The 16,771-nt window shown below is 33.2% G+C and overlaps 1 protein-coding gene across 2 annotated transcripts in view; it reads right to left on the bottom strand.

Moving 5' to 3' along the window:
* Nucleotides 1-650: 650 nt before the first annotated feature.
* LOC106986992 (cadherin-10) overlaps nucleotides 651-16,771 on the bottom strand; it is a 194,811-nt gene continuing 178,690 nt past the window's right edge. For both annotated transcript variants that reach the window (XM_027074738.2, XM_053201910.1), the window contains exons 9-12: nucleotides 16,206-16,327; nucleotides 10,063-10,171; nucleotides 4,415-4,666; nucleotides 651-1,503 (exon numbers count right to left, since the gene is read on the bottom strand). In XM_027074738.2, coding sequence (XP_026930539.1) covers nucleotides 1,013-1,503; nucleotides 4,415-4,666; nucleotides 10,063-10,171; nucleotides 16,206-16,327 — 974 coding nt within the window. In that variant the 3' untranslated portion in view covers nucleotides 651-1,012. The remainder of the gene's footprint in view (nucleotides 1,504-4,414; nucleotides 4,667-10,062; nucleotides 10,172-16,205; nucleotides 16,328-16,771) is intronic.

Genomic DNA, 16,771 nt, shown 5'->3' with positions numbered 1-16,771 from the left:
TCACCATGGGAAGCAAGTATATTTTCCATTAAAGGATTATTTCAGTATGAAATCTGTCTGAACTATTCTTACCTATAAAACTCAAAGAACAAATGTCATACAAAAATAAAAAAAGTTATATTCTTTCAGATATTATTTTAATGAATATGAACAAAATGAAATGACTGTATTGCTGATGTCTGGGGATATTTAGCATAAAGACAGCCATGCTTTTAAATCGGCTTAATGGGACATGACTATTACTTTTAATTTGACAAGTTTTTCACATATCAGAGCATAACAAAACTCACTAGAAAAACAATTCATACCTATATCCTATTAACTTGTTTAGATGCCAAAGTAACAATAATGACTTTGTGCCCTTACCTGCATTCAGTGGACTTTTGTACCAAGACAGTCCATGAAGAAACTTCTTCTTCCTAGGAAAAAAAATGAAGCTGGAGACAAGGTAGTTGTAAAAACTTGTTTATTTTTTTTAAAAATAAATACAAAAATATAAATATAAAACATTAGCAGATAGAATTTGATGAAATGAAATTGCACAAACGTTTGTATACCAGGTTGCATATCACACCTACTAACACCACATGTACTTTTTTTTTTTAATTTAATGTACAGAACAGGATATACCTTAAGTGTTTTTCTTCACCTTTTTTTTTTTTTTTTTTTTTAATAAAAGCTTCATTTGCAAGGGCAGGACATGTATCTAACAGAAGCGGCTTGTGAGGTTCCTATCCTGTTCGTGTTTCTGAAATTATCTTTTATTTCTAAGATGGACCACACTGAATTTCCATAGCTTTGGCTCTTGGAAGTGATTAAATAAAATTTCGCATATATTCCATGAGACATCCTACAGGAAAGAATTAATGGAATTAATGAGCAAATTAAGAAGTAAATGGGAAAAAATTGTGCTGAGTGGCAGGAAAACTCTCCTGAATATCAAATATTGTGAAGGGGGGGACGGTGTCCGTCGAGTTACCTCCTCTTGTTGGAACAGAATCGAGAGCCTAGGTTAAGAGTCTTTGTCGCTGTCCCCGCCACCGTACATTTCGGCCAGCTTGTTAAACCGGGGGCCCCACTCTCGGAGGTAATCGTAGTTTTGGTCTCCGTCAGTGGTCCCCGAGTCTAAGGAGCTCAGAGACTCCGCGATGGAATCGTTCCCTTCGTAGGCGTAGGTTGCCAGGGAGTCGTAGGGGGGCGCGGTGGGGTCGAGATCATGCTCTTTCAGCCTTTCGTTAATGAAATCGCGGACGTCTGTGTTATCCGGGGCCGTGGGAGTCCTGCGAGGTATGAATAACGTCTCCGGGATGATGTCTCGCCGAAGCTTCTTCTCCTCGATCGCTGCAGGATTCCTCAGGGTGCCGATATCAAAGGCCTGAGTGTCCTCCTCTCCGCCACCCTCGTCGTTATAGCTCACGATGTTGTCTCTGATGTCCTCTTTAGACAAGATCAGAGGTTCCTTTTTTCGCTGTCTTTTCAGAGCTGCAAACAGTACTACTATAACTTGAAAAAAAGAAAAGAAGATTCATTAGCGGTCCATCTAAAAACACTACATAAATGACGAGTGGAAGCACTGGAAAGGAGTTTAAGTTACTTAGGTTTTCCGGGACAGGCTAGAATTTCAGATTAATTTTGTCCTTCCATCCCTTTGGGGGGTGGGCTGGGGGGAAGGGAGAGGAGATGGTTGAGGATTTGGCCAGGAAGGGTGGTTTAAGTGCAGTGTTTGCGATTTATTTTTAAAGCCATCTGGGATATTTCTCAAATACAGTGAGATATTTTGTCTATTTATTTTTTTCCTAAGAACTGTTTAAAGTTAGCTCCTGATTGTACAGACATTATTTATATTTTGCATTGAATAGTGACATAAGGTGTTACATAAAAAATAGACACACATTGAATTCAGCTTCAAATAAAACAATTAAGGACAAAAACATGCCCATAGTTTTCACATCCTTATACAATATTAAAAAGGCAGCATTCTTTGCAAGATATGGAGGTATTGGTTTGGGTTAAATAGCTTTGCTGATGGATTTACATAGATTTCTTTTTGTTACATTGTTAAAAGAAAAAGATTTTTTTTCTTGTATTTTTTTACTTACAGTGTCTTAATTAGTGGAGGGGAAGTGACCTCCTGATTAGACACTCTTGGTTTGGCAATCTTTGAGGAAGTATGTATTTATGTGAGACCAAACATAAGTTGTAGGACCACAAGATGGCAAAGAGTGAATTCCAGCTTCTACACTGAATTACCTACAGAAACTATGTTGAACCTTAGCTAGATACATCGTAAACAATTGTAGATGTACAGATAGAAACGTGTATCACTCAGGGCGGCTGGGTGGCTCAGTCGGTTGAGCATCCGACTTTGGCTTAGGTCACTATCTGCCAGTTCGTGAGTTCGAGCCACGCATTGGGCTCTGTGCTGACAGCTCAGAGCCTGGAGCCTGCTTCTGATTCTGTGTCTCCCTCTCTCTCTCTGTCCCTCCCCTGCTCATGCTCTGTCTCTGTCTCAAAAAAAAAAAAAAAAAAAAAAAAAAGAACATTAAAAAAAATAAAAAAAGAAATGTGTATCACTCAAAAAGGACATTTCCCTACTTCCCTGACAAGTTACAAATAATAATAAGATAATAATTTTACTAACCATAATAATGGCAATAGCATAAAAGATGGGAGAATATTAATCTCAGTTTCCCTCTGGTTGTATGACTTTTCCCACCCTCATTCAGTATCCACAAACATTTTGGAGATGATCCTTTAAAATGATGACTTGGGGAAACAGAAGTGAATTCAATTAGATAAGGAAAGAGAGAGAAAATCTTTTACCAGATATATGTACGGTGAAACATCTATATTTATTTAAATTCTTTAGAATATACACTTATAGGAGATGGAATTTATTATCATTATGAATGGAATATGTCCTCTCAAAATTCATGCTAAAGCCTAAATCCCCAAGGTGATGGTATTTGGAAGTGGGGTCTTTAGGAGGTAATTAAGTCATTAAGTGGAGCCCTCATGAATTGAAATAGTGCTTAGTGCTTACTGTCTGCCATGTGGGGATACAATTGAAGACTGCCGTCTTCAACTAGGAAGTACGCCCTCCCCAAATTTGGAATCTGCCAGTGCCTTGATTTTGGACTTTCCAGCCTCCAAAACTATGAGAAATAAATGTGTGTGGTTCAAGCCATCCAGTTTATGGTATTGTTACAGCAGCCTGAACTAAGAGAATTATATTATTATGTGAAGTTTTGTTTTGTTTTCTCTTTATTAACACAGGACTGTCAGGCTGCTTGCCTTCAAGCTTGTGTGAAAGGGCAAACAAGGGACTTTTTAATGCAACACAAAATAGGTTTTAATCCATTGATAAGTGTTCTTGACCTTCAAAGTGGTTAAAAAATAAATAGGCCAGCATTAAGTGAAAAAAAAAAGTTTATTATTCAAGTCTTTGAGAAAATGTGACATTTTATTTTGCTTAAATTCATATATTCATGCACGCACATAAACTTGTGATGTAAAGATTTTGAACCTTAGATTACTTATTATCAACCAAACGACCCTACCCAGTAAAAAAGGTTCTAATAATGAGGATAATGAAACTTACTAAGATTGGATCCAAAATCCAAGTTCATTTTACTGCTTCTTAAAATGTCAGATACAATGTTTTTTGATTAGGGTCATAGGAATATGCACAATAGTTTTAAGATAATGCAACTGGAGAGTAAACTTAATCAGATTTTTCATTCAAAGGCAGTTAAAAAGCAATTTGCTCTAGGTTATAAAATCAAGTATTATTGTAGGGAAAATGAACCAGGTAAAGGCCTATTTCAACATTATTTCAGTGAAAAGGTAAGATAGTGAGACCTCCATCCAGCCATAATATGAACAAAAAAACTGGAAATAAACTTTAGATTTACTAAAAATCTATCTACAACTAACAGCAAAGGGTCTTGCCTGTGTTGAGCCACTCAGAAATTGTGTGATCTTGAAAAATGTTTCGAATAGCTTTAACTTTCGTTCTTATTTAAAAAAAAATGTAATAACTATCTGACCAGATAAAATATTTTAATTTAACAATATCCTATGGTTAACCTATGTCTGTCTTAAATATTGGAGTTAATTTGGGAGGAGATATTTTATTTATTTATTTATTTATTTATTTTAAATTAAAGTTTTGGGTTTTTTTTGAAAGAGACAAGGTGAAAGTGAGAGAGAGAGAGAGAGAGAGAGAAACAGGGCTCACACAAAGAGGGGCTTCTGCTCACCCAGTGTGGGACTCGAACTCATGACCTGAGCCGAAGTCTGATGCTTAAGGACTGAGCCACCCAGGCGCCCGGAAGAAATATTTTGATAACAGAATTTCTGATTTACAAACATACAATCTAGAAATAATTATATTTTCACACACGTTTCTTACCCAGCAGAATAATGATGCAGAGGAGAATGGCGATGAGGGCCCCGGTGCTGAGACCCGCGGGGAGGAGCAGAGCTTCAGCGCTGCAGGACTGCATGTTGCCTTGGCTGTCGCAAGCACACACTCGGATGGTCAGCGTGCCTGTGCTGCTCTGAATTGGGTAATCATTGTCTGATATCACCACGGGCAAGAGATAGGTACTTATTTCATGTCTATTGAATCCATTTTTTCTGGTTAAAATTCTGGCAGTATTATCTAAAATAAATTTGAAAATATTAAAAATGTCTTGGGATAGTACCTTTCTCTCGTCTTGATCACTGATGGTTTGACATATAAGTAAAAAGATGTTCATGTAAACTATAAAATTACTGTCAGTTTTCCTATAAAATGTATGCAATGCAACTAAAAGATAAGATAGATTAGATAGCTGGAGGTATCTGATACTATGCTTATTTATTAGATTTCCAACTAATTTTCAGATAATGCTTTTAAAATGGCAAGTTTTTATGAGGAGGATTGCAAGGATGATAGCATATTGGTTTGCAGAATTTTCAGAAAACATACATATGCATACGAAGAAAAAATCATAGTAAATGTTTTTTTTATCTATAAATGCATGTATATTTATGTACAAACACACACACACACACAGCACACACTAATCTAATTTCATGAAGAAAAATGTGAATGGGCAATTTTTAAGTGTAGTTGCGCTCTTAAAATCAACAATGTACTCCAAACCCTTCAAGGGTCCCAATATATGAACAAGAGTGAGCAAGTTATTTATATTTCTGAACTTTAATTTCTCCCCATTAAAATGAATATAACATATAACCCAAAGTACTGGTGGAAGACAGATGATGTGGGGTGCCTAACAGAGGCACAGAGAAATGTAAGGGTTGAATAAACACTAGCATTCTACTACCCAGTATATTGCTACTGAAATTTTCTTTATCTGGTAACTCAGCCAGTATCCTTAAATGGAGGTGGTACAGTTAATAAACAAAGATTTATCCTAGCCTTCTATAATCAGTATTTTTTCAATAAAATCATTACACACTTGCATGATAATTTTCTATTCCGTTTATCCAATGCACTTAGTCTTATTTAGCCAATCCCATAAGCTTGTGTAAAATGCTAACACAGGGAAGGGAGTGAGTTAGCCAGTTGCTCAAATCGTGTAGGACAGAAAAAGAATGGTGATAATTTATTGCAGATATAGTGGTTGACTATAAAACTGTCATTTCCTAAATTATTAGTAAGAAGTTATTTCTACTACATCGGTTAACTGCATAAGCTAGGAAAGGAGATTAGCAAAATAGAAGACGTACACCTGCAAATTAAAAAAATAAAATAAAACGTGGCCCTGATAATTTTGCAAATCTGACTTTTCTTCCAAGAAGTATTAGGATATAATTCTTCCAGTCTCAAACCTACACTAAAATTAGTATTTATAGGCATATGGATATATATGTTTTTCTTTTTTTAAGTTTTTATTTAAATTTCAGTTAGTCAACATAAAGTGTATTATTAATCTCAGGTGTGCAATATAGTGCCTCAACACTTCCATACAACACTAAGTGTTCATCCTAACAAGGGCATTTCTTAATCCCATCACCTGTTTCCCCCCCCCCCCCCCATCTCTCCTCTGGCAATTATCAGTTTCTTTTCTATAGTTAAGTGTAAGTATGTATTTCTTGGTTTGTCTCTCTCTACCTCTTTTTTCCCCCTTTGTTCTTTTGTTTTGTATCTTAAATTCCACATACGAGTGACATCATATGGTATTTGTCTTTCTCTGATTGATTTATTTAGCTTAGCTCCACCCATGCAACACTTCATTCTTTTTTTTTTTGTGGCTGAGTAATATTCCATTATATATATACATACACCACTTCATCTTTATCCATTCATCAGTCAGAGGAGATTGGGCTGTTTCCATAATTTGGCTATTGTAGATAATGCTGCTATAAACACTAGGATGCATCCTTTTGAAATAGTATTTTTGTATTTTTTGGGTAAATACATAGTAGTAAAAGTTCTGTACTGTGGGTACTTCTATTTTTAACTTCTTGACGAAACTCCATACTGTTTTCCAGAGTGGCTGGACCAGTTTGCATTTCCACCAACCTGTAAGAGGGTTCCCCTTTCTCCACATCATTGCCAACACTCATTCATGACAAAATCCTCAACAAAGTAAGTTTAGAAAGAACATACCTGAAAATAATAAAGGCCCTATATGAAAAACCCACAATTAATATCATTCTTAACGGGGAAAAATTGAGAGCTTTTCCTCCATGGTCAGGAATGAGACAGGGATGTCCACTCTCACCATTGTTGTTTAACATAGTACTGGAAGTCCTCGGCACAGCAATCAGACAACAAAAAGAAATAAAAGCCATCCGAATCCACAAGGAAGAAGTAAAACTTTCACTGTTCGTGCATGACATGATACTCCATATAGAAAACCCAAAAGACTCCACCAAAAAATTGTTAGAAGTGACACATGAAGTCAGTAAAGTCACAAGATACAAAATCAATGTACAGAAATCTGTTGTATTTCTATAAACCAATAACGAAGCAGCAGAAAGAGAAATTAAAGAATCAATCCCATTCACAATAGCACCAAAATCAATAAGATACCTAGGAACAAACCTAACCAGAGGTGAAAGACCCGTCCTCTGAAAACTATAAAACACTGATGAAAGAAATGGAAGTGAACACAAAGAAATGGAAAAACATTCCATGCTCATGGATTAGAAGAACAAATATTGTTAAAATCTCTATATTACCCAGAACGATCTACACATTTGATGCAATCCCTATCAAAATACCAACAGCATTTTCCACAGAGCTAGAACAATCCTAAAATGTGTATGAAATCACAACAGACCCTAAATAGCTAAAGGCACCTTGAAAGAAAACAGCAAAGCTGGAGGCATCACAATTCCAGACTTCAACTTACATTACAAAGTTGTAGTGATAAAAACAGTGTGGTACTGGCACAAAAATAGACACATATGGATCGACAGAACAAAATAGAAAACCCAGAAATGAGCCCGCAACTACATGGTCAGTTAATCTTTGACAAAGCAGGAAAGAAAGTGGTAAGACCGTCTTTTCAACAAATGGTGTTGGGAAAACTGGATGACATCATGCAAAAGAATGAAACTGGACCACTTTCTTACACCAACCCCAAAAATAAATTCCAAATGGATTAAAGACTGAATGACCTAAATGTGAGATCTGAAACCACAAAAATCCTAGAGGAGAACACAGGTAGTAGTAACCTCTTTGACATCAGCCATAGCAACTTCTGACTAGACATGTCTCCTGAGGCAAAAGAAACAAAAGCAAAAATAGACTATTGGCACTTCATCAAAAGATAAAGCTCCTGCACAGCGAAGGAAACAATCAACAAAACTAAAAGGCAACCTACAGAACTGGAAAAGATATCTGCAAATGACATACCTGATAAGGGGTTAGTATCCAAAATCTATAAAGAACTTGCAAAACTCAACACCAAAAAAACAAATAATCTAATTAAAAAATGGGCAGAAGATAAGAATGGGCATTTTTTACAAAAAAGACATACATATGGCAAACAGACACATGAAAAGGTGCTCAATATCACTGATCATCAGAAAATACAAATTAAAACTACAGTGAGATATTACCTCGCACCTGTCAGAATGGCTAAAATCAACAACACAAAAAACAACAGGTGTTAGCATATGGTTATATTTAGAATCTTCTTGCCTTTCCCTTTTTTAACTTTTCCAAAGTTTCTAAATGTTAATTTTATCTACAATAGTTTTATTATATTGAAGAACAAAATGTCATTTTACCCTAAACTAGCCATTCTATTCAAACCATTTTATTAAATATTCAAAAAGTCATCGTATAATTATGCTTTCAATCTATGTTAGTGGAAAGTAAGGGAATCTTAACAGTTAAAAGCTCCAAGTGTGTTATCACAGAAGCAAGAAATTAAATTTTAAAAACTTATACCATAAAGTTTTTTAAGCTGAACATATAGATAAACACAAGGGTATTTTCTCAAGAAGAGCAATTCCATTTCTCAATAGAATTTCTTTCAAAATGCACGATAACAAATTAGTGAATTTATGCAGGATTATATCCTATATTCCATCTGACTTTAGTGGTGTTCTATATAGTGACATGTTCAGATGTATATTTATAAGGCTTCAACTCTTGCTCTGAGTAACTCATATAAGACCAGGAACTCTCCCAAATATAGGAAGATGCCACTACTTGTGAGAACTTAATTAAGATTAGCCTAAAGGTGCTTACCTAGTAACTGTGAAATGTTGTGATAAGGTAACACTATTTCAAGTCTCTAATACTTTTCAAAATTGAGAGGTGGTTTATTGGGAGCCAGGGCTTGGTTTAACAGGAACATAAATTAAAACACGCTTAGAAAGATGAATCACGTTGCCAGTTCAGTATTAGGGATGTCCAGTCTACGTTCCATATATAGGATGCCAGATTCAGCAAATAAAATAATGGGTGTTGTTTTACTGATATGCAGATGAAAGTGGACATTTTGTGTCTTATCTGCCAACCCTAGGCTAATTTTTCCCATCACAATTATTTTAGACGTTCAGAGGGATACAAAACAGACATTTCAGAAACTCCAATTTAGTAAACAGATGTTACCAGTGGGTGCCCTCTCTTCAACTGATTTGTGCACTTTTTACCATATCAAATATTTCAAATAAAAATTGGGTTAATGTAAAACTATCCATTATCTTCAACTTCTTTCTGATATTCTGAAAGCCACCTAGAGGTGATATAGCCATCTGCCTCTACCAGTGTAGCTACATCATTATGAAGGTATTTCCAAATATGCCAAGGTAGTAAGGTAGTTATTACATTTATTTTAAGAATAACCATATATACATTTACTCTAAAATATGTATGCCATTTTGGAAAGATCACCTGATATTGTTTGTTTAACATATACTTATTGTGGGGGGGGGGGTTAAGCTCTACACACTTTTAGACTAAGATAATTACCACATATATTTTTCAAAGAATAAAGCTGTTCAACTTTTTAAAAATAGTAACTATTTTCATATTTTTCCTATAAAAATCTGTTTTTGCTCTTTTTGGGAATGCAAGAAATGTAATTTCAGTATTTTTGATCACAGAGACATCGTAATATTCACATATTACACAAAAGAATAGTATATCTTGTCCTTGCAACTGCTTTTGCACTTAAACCCTGACAGGCTAATATGGTTACTTCTCTTTCTTCTGACCCATACTCCATGCCTTCTTGGCTTTGGTGAATCTGTTGCTGCTAAGTATCATTGAAATTTGCACAAGGGTCTCACTGAGTCATTCATTTCTCTACCCCATGTGTCTGATTATTTCCAGCCTTTCTAATGTTTTCAAGATCCAATCTCTTCATTAGTACTCATGTAGAGATTTCTTTCAAATAATTTACTATTTTTTTGAGATTTTGAGAAAATGAACACTGTCAAGAAATTAATCTGATTAAATACCTTATGAAAACAACATTTTGTAACACAGATCAATAAATTAAAACACCATACATGTTAATTGCTACTTTGGGGAAAAGTTGTAAATGTCACCTTAAATCATAATGACCGTGTTCTAAAATTTACCTTCATTATCCTGTACTGTGAAGTTGGGATTGACAGCAGCTAAACTGAAGAAAAATTTCTGTCCACCTAAAGGGTCATCTTTGTCTACTGCGCTTATAGTCTGTATTAGCTGGAGAAAAGAGAAAAATGCATATTTATCAAATTCTATGGGTATAACCTGCTTAACAATATGTAATTTTTAACATCCAATTTTGTCTAAATTTAAAGGCAGTTGTTTTTTTTCCTTGGGCATGTATCTTTGGCTTATTCCATCTTTTTTGTTGTTGTTGTTATTACTTTAATTTTAATAGAGTCCTCGTCTCTTTACTTCCCTCCATCCCTCCATGCTTCTCTCTGTCCCTGCTTCTCAATTTCTCCTATATATTATCCATTTCTTCAAAATAAAAACTGGTAATATTATATTCTTTGCATCCTTATTAATTTAGCATTTGAAATGAGTAGGTTATTTCACACATCTTTAAACATTAATCTGGAAGAGTTTATCTAATGTAGGAAAAATTCAGAAAACTATTGTGATTATGGCTTTTCTCCTTATCGAAAAAAAGTAAAGTGAAAATTATTCAAAGAAAGTAGAGATTATGTAGATAATATTATGCAAAACTTTTTAAATGAAGGACTTAAACATTATGGTCTATTTTAGCAGTAATGACTCACTTCATCTGCACTGTAAATAAAATTACATATTTTTAATTCAATATATGCATACAATGGGAAATGGTTATTTTATAAAGATCATCTCTGACTTATTTAAGGATAAGAGACAATATAAGATGCTATATGGTAACAAAGAATAAAATTTAACACCTTATACTGTAATCGGATCAGTGCTTTGACCATATATGTTTAATATTATTAAATATATATATAACATATAGCTATGTAATATGTGCATATATACCCATTTTGTCCTTAATTTATATGTATAACATTTTATATATATTCTTGTGCATCTTAATTTGCAAGAGAGCTTCAGAAGTTGTTAACTTGTATATTGATGTTTATATAAATGGTCAAATTTATGCTTAACTAAAAGGAATATACTTTAATAAATTGACTCATTTTAACATTGTGTCTATATTTGATCAAAATATTTGGTACTGATTTTTATTTAAAAAGATTTCAAATTTAAAACATTATATCAAGTAATTATGAAAAATAAATTATTTTAACTCTTCTGTATTGAATTAGTCTTCTTTTAGATTACCTTATAAAAATAAAAATGTGATAAATTTTATGTACTCCCTATTTATTTACAACCTTAACCACTTCCTTCTAAATGATAAAAGAAATATAATTTGATCAAAGATAAATGTTTATTATCTAAGAATAAGCAGCCAAAAAAATCGTTTAAACTTCGAATAATTTTAAAATATATTTTAAAATGAAACATAACTATTTAATGAAACTTTAGTGGTAATTTAAGATTGAATAGAAATCAAAGATTTATTGCTAATGGCTTAGCCATCCAATATACAACTAAAAATGGTACATATGTGAAGGAATTAAAGAGAAAGATGTTTATACAATAATTAATACTCTTTAAGAAGTATCAATTCAGTTATAAAAACATTTCTTGAATGACTCTTATTTGTCAGGCAGTCTAAAAGATTATACTTTTAAATAGTGATTTATAAGAATAAGTTGAGGGGGAAAATGACATAAATGAAATAACATCAAGAAAGATAGTAGACTAAATATAATTTTTATGTTTATACATATTAAGATTAATATGTTGGCACACATACAGACAAAATGATAGAAACTTAAAAGTAGAGCTAAAACTTTAAAAGTAGGCCTTTTAAAATAAAAACTATAATGTTTCATAATAAATATACATTTTCAGTTATGATTACAAATTATAATTTCAGTTTATTTTTACAAATCAAAATAATGCACTACAGAGAACAAAATGGTCACATCTTTACATATAAGAAATTATAACGGTTTACACAAAAATTCCTTTTTTTTTAATGTTTATTAATTTATTTTGGGAGAGAGCATATACATGTACCCGTGAGCAGAGGAAGGGCACAGAGAGAGGAAGCGAGAGAGTCGCAAGTGGGCTCCATGCTCAGCTCAGAGCCCAACCATGAGATCATGATCTGAGCAGGAATCAAGAGTCAGACACTTAAATGACTGAGCCACCCAGGTCTCCTTACACAAAATTTCTTTTCTTTAATTTTTTTAGCAGTTATTTATTTATTTTGAGAGAGAGAGAGAGAGAGAATGGGGGAGGGGCATAGAGAGAGAGAGGGAGAGAGAGAACACCAAGCAGGCTCCTCACTGTCTGCGCAGAGCCCAACATGGGGCTCAATCTCACGAACCGTGAGATCAAGACATTGGCTGATACCAAGAGTTGGACACTTAACTGATTAAGCCACCCATGCGCCCCTTATGCAAAAAGTCTTAATTAAAATATGTTGTTTGAATAAAAAATGATAGCATCATTGATTTTAAAATTAGTGATTCACTGATATGTTTTCTTTAAATGTTATAAAGAAAGTAACCAACCCCTATGCTGTTCAAGAATCAACTGTATTTTGTTTTGGTATATGTGTGCTTATTTGTTTTGGCATATGTACCATATACATATGGGCATATATATATATATATATACACATACACATACATATTATATATTATAATATATATTTTATATATATATAATATTATATATATTATATTATATATATTATATTATAATATATATTTTATAATATATAAACATATTTTATATTATAAAATATATATATAAATATAATATAATATATATAAAATATATATTATATATATAATATATATAAAATATATATTATATATATATAATATATATATATAATATATAATATATATATATAATATAAACATATTATATATTATAAAATATATATTATAATATATATTATACATATCATATACATATAATATATATACATTATATGCATATAATATATACATATAATATATTATATAATATATTGTACAATATAAATATAAATATATATTATATAATATATGCTATGTATATATATATATATTATATATTTGAGTTGATTTGCAATAGAAATCATAATTTGGCAACAAGAAGGAGACATCCCCTATCTCTCTGTATAAGTACTCACTATTTTATTCCTGCTAGAGACAAATTCATTTTTGAATTTGACAAATTCATTTTAGATCACTTCCAATACAATAGGTTGCCACATTATGGAAAACAAAAACAAAAACACTGGTGATGTCTAGTATTCATTTTGAGCATATGAAGAACAGACACTGATAAGTCATTTACATTGTATCTCTTGAGCTGTAACATAATTGGTTTGTATTTTTACTAGGCTATTCTAAAACAATCTCAATTCAGCAAGAAGGTGTTTCAGTGATCATTAGCATTGCCAGTGTTAGTGTAGTAGTTTCCATTGATGCAAAAATTACCTTGTTCTGGTAAAAAGTACCCTTTTCAGTAGCTGGTAAGTAACTAAACACTGTGCCATGGAGATATGTAGTGGGATATTTGGGGTTTGGTAAAGGCCTGGAGCTCAGATACTATCTGTGGGTGAATACAAGTAGCACTCCTCCCTGGGGAAACTCTGGGAAATCTGTGAGACAGAAATTGTATTTCCTTCCCATAACAATTAAAATTGTTAAAATATATTTTATTGACTGAAAATCAATGAGAAATGAAACAGCTGGTCTTCTTTCCCCTCCTTTCCCAAGAGACTCTTTCTGTGATGGAAAAGATAAGGACTCAAGTAGCCTAGTTCAGACACAAGAAGGAACTGTTAATGCTACAATTGTAAGCTCCATCTTTTCCAAGGGGGAATGTCTCCTACCCTTAGATCAGGGAATAAGCAGAAAAGGAGGAGGAGATGGTAGTTAACTTTATCTCTGTCTTCTCGTTTTGTCCACACACCAAATAAATGGAATCATTTCCTATACTGCTGTTCAAAGTGCTACTTTTAATCGACACTTAATTCAGAGAATTAGTTTGGTTGAAATACTCTATAAATAACTAAAGCACACCCAGAAGTTCTGAGAAGCTCCTACTTCCCAGAAGGAAGGAAGGCAGAGTTAACAAATAAATTTCAAGGAAGTTTCAGTGAAGGACTTTTCCAAACCTTAGTTTTACCTCCTAGGATGCTGTAACCTAGAATTCTATCATTGAGTACATAAGTATTTGGTTTAAGGAACATTTTTCAGCCTGTGAGACCAAAATGATATTTAACAAACTGATCTTATTAAAAATAACTACTATGGGGACACTTGGGTGGCTCAGTTGGTTAAGCCTCTGACTCTTGATTTCTGCTCAGGTTGTGATCTCATGGTTCATGGGTTCAAGTCCCACATCTGACTCCGTGCTGACAGTGTGGAGTGTGCTTGGGATTCTCTTCTCTCTCTCGCTCTCTGCCCCTTCTCTGCTCATACTCTCTCTCATTCTCTCTCTCTCAAAACAAATTAATAAACATTAAAAATAATAACTACTATGGGAAGCTATTGCACATTCAGATAATTAGACAAAAATTATTAATCATGTATTCCTATCAAGTTGGTCAAAATAGGTTACTTTTCAAATTAAAATTTTCTTCTATTTTATTATTTTCCTTCAATACGCCAAGTGGTTTTTAAAGTCCAAAAAATATAAAGTTACTAAACCAGATATATTTTTTTTAAAAAGAGGCAAAAAAGAAAAAAAAAACATAATCCCTTATTTTGTATATTTTGAATACATTTGGAAATCAGTATTTAAAATGATTCAAATGCTCTGAAAAGATATCTCTTGAAAATCAAACAGAATAACCATAGAGAAAGCAATGCATGAGGCAGTTGCAAAGTGGGTAATTTATCTCTTTAGAGAAAAGGCTTCAACTTATATCATGCTGAGCCTGCCAAGCAGAGGACTATTTGGAATGGTATTTTCAGGGCAAACACTGTTTCATTAAGAAGTAGGTCGGAAGTAGCTTTGTCATTTAAATATTCCAAATTAAACATTTCCATAACATTTTCAAATAAAAAATGAATCCAATTGCAGCAATTTTGCCATTTCCAACAATAGACAGGCTATTGAATTCCTGTTAGAATCTTCAGAAGGAAGAATTTGTGTTATTCCACAATGTAATTTGCATAAAAATGTAACAATGACATTGATGTTTATAAAGAGCATCAAATGATGTCAAAACATAATACAGTTTTGGGATGGGTCCTCTTCCTTTAATAAAACACATTTGATTCCCAATTATTATTTATAACATGCAGCTTCCATCTGTGAAGATAGCACTCAAACCAATTAAGAGCATTTCTTTCAGCCATATACACTGGAGTTTTGCAAACAACAAAATGAGTCCACTGAGGAAAAGACTTAAAGAGTTATAAACAAAGCTGATGTATAAAGAATGTTTTAAAGGACAAAAACTAAGTCATTAAGCACTCTAAGTGTTGCTATAATGATGAAATACAAGTATAAATCTAAGGAGTGAATCCTACAGTCTGCTTTCAAATCATTTGCATACATTGGAATATTGATGCACTGTCTAGCTGATCCCATGTATCTGTCTCTGTGTTTTTTCTAACTTCCATCTCCCATTTCTCTAGCAGTTACAGTATTCATCTAAAGAAAGAGAGGAGTTTTTTTTTTCTCCCTGTTTTTGTGCTTGAAAGTTTAACAAGTGAAAGTTATTTCTTCTTACACCTTAACTGTTGTGGCAACAATAATGTCTTATATTTTCTTTTTAACTGCACAAAAGAAATATGAAACTCACTATATTGTCATTCAGAACATTTTTTAATTCTAAAAACATCAGCTTTTTTTTTTTGAGAGAGAGAGGGAGAGAGAGAGAGAGGTGAAGCATAACCAGGGGAGAGGCACAAGGAGAGGGAGAGAGAATCTTGAGCAGCATCCATGTCCAGAACAGAGCCCAATAAGGGGCTTGATCTCATGACCATGAGATCATGACCTGAGCAGAAATCAAGAGTCAGACATTTAACTGACTGAGCCATCCAGGCACCAGGCACCCCAACATCAACCTTTAAAAAATTATATTACTGGTACTTATATGAATGTTTTTATCATTCTTCTTAAGATTAGGAAAAGAAAATATTTAAGAAACCCCTAAAATATTCTAAAGCTTTTAAGTCCTATGGTTGCTCACCTGCCCTGGTCTGGCGTTTTCACATACAAAAGTGTCATAGAACACTGCAAATTGTGGAGCATTGTCATTAACATCCAAAATTCTGACAAAAACAGCCACACGAGTCATCTCTTTGGGATTGTCTAGAAAAGGGAAAGGAAAAATTTGTTTAGGAAGACACATTTGTGCACCAGATTTAATTTATACAGGCATCTTGTGGATATTAAGTGCTCACATAAAAATAAGCATCGTGTTCATTTTACTAACATAATGAGCAAATGCAATAAAGAAAATTACTACAGAGCCTGATTAAGTAGTCATAAATTCAGTTATTATTGGCCTCAAGAGTACTACTATTATTTTGGAAAATCTTTTCAAAAGCAAAATCCAGTGTAAATGAGTTCATATTGTATTTGTGTCCTGACTGTCCAAAATATGTAAAATAAGAACAAATAGTTATTAAATCTTTATCATACAGTATTATATTAAGCTTCAGCAAGTTTTTGGTTGAAGACATAATTTTAAATAAATTATTAACTAGCCCATAGTCATAAGCTCGTAATGAGTGGTTTTTGTATTACAACTTA

The sequence above is a fragment of the Acinonyx jubatus genome, chromosome A1 (genome assembly GCF_027475565.1).
Source record: "Acinonyx jubatus isolate Ajub_Pintada_27869175 chromosome A1, VMU_Ajub_asm_v1.0, whole genome shotgun sequence".
NCBI classification, from domain to species: Eukaryota; Metazoa; Chordata; class Mammalia; order Carnivora; family Felidae; genus Acinonyx; species Acinonyx jubatus.
This window is presented reverse-complemented; position numbering and strand designations above follow the sequence as displayed.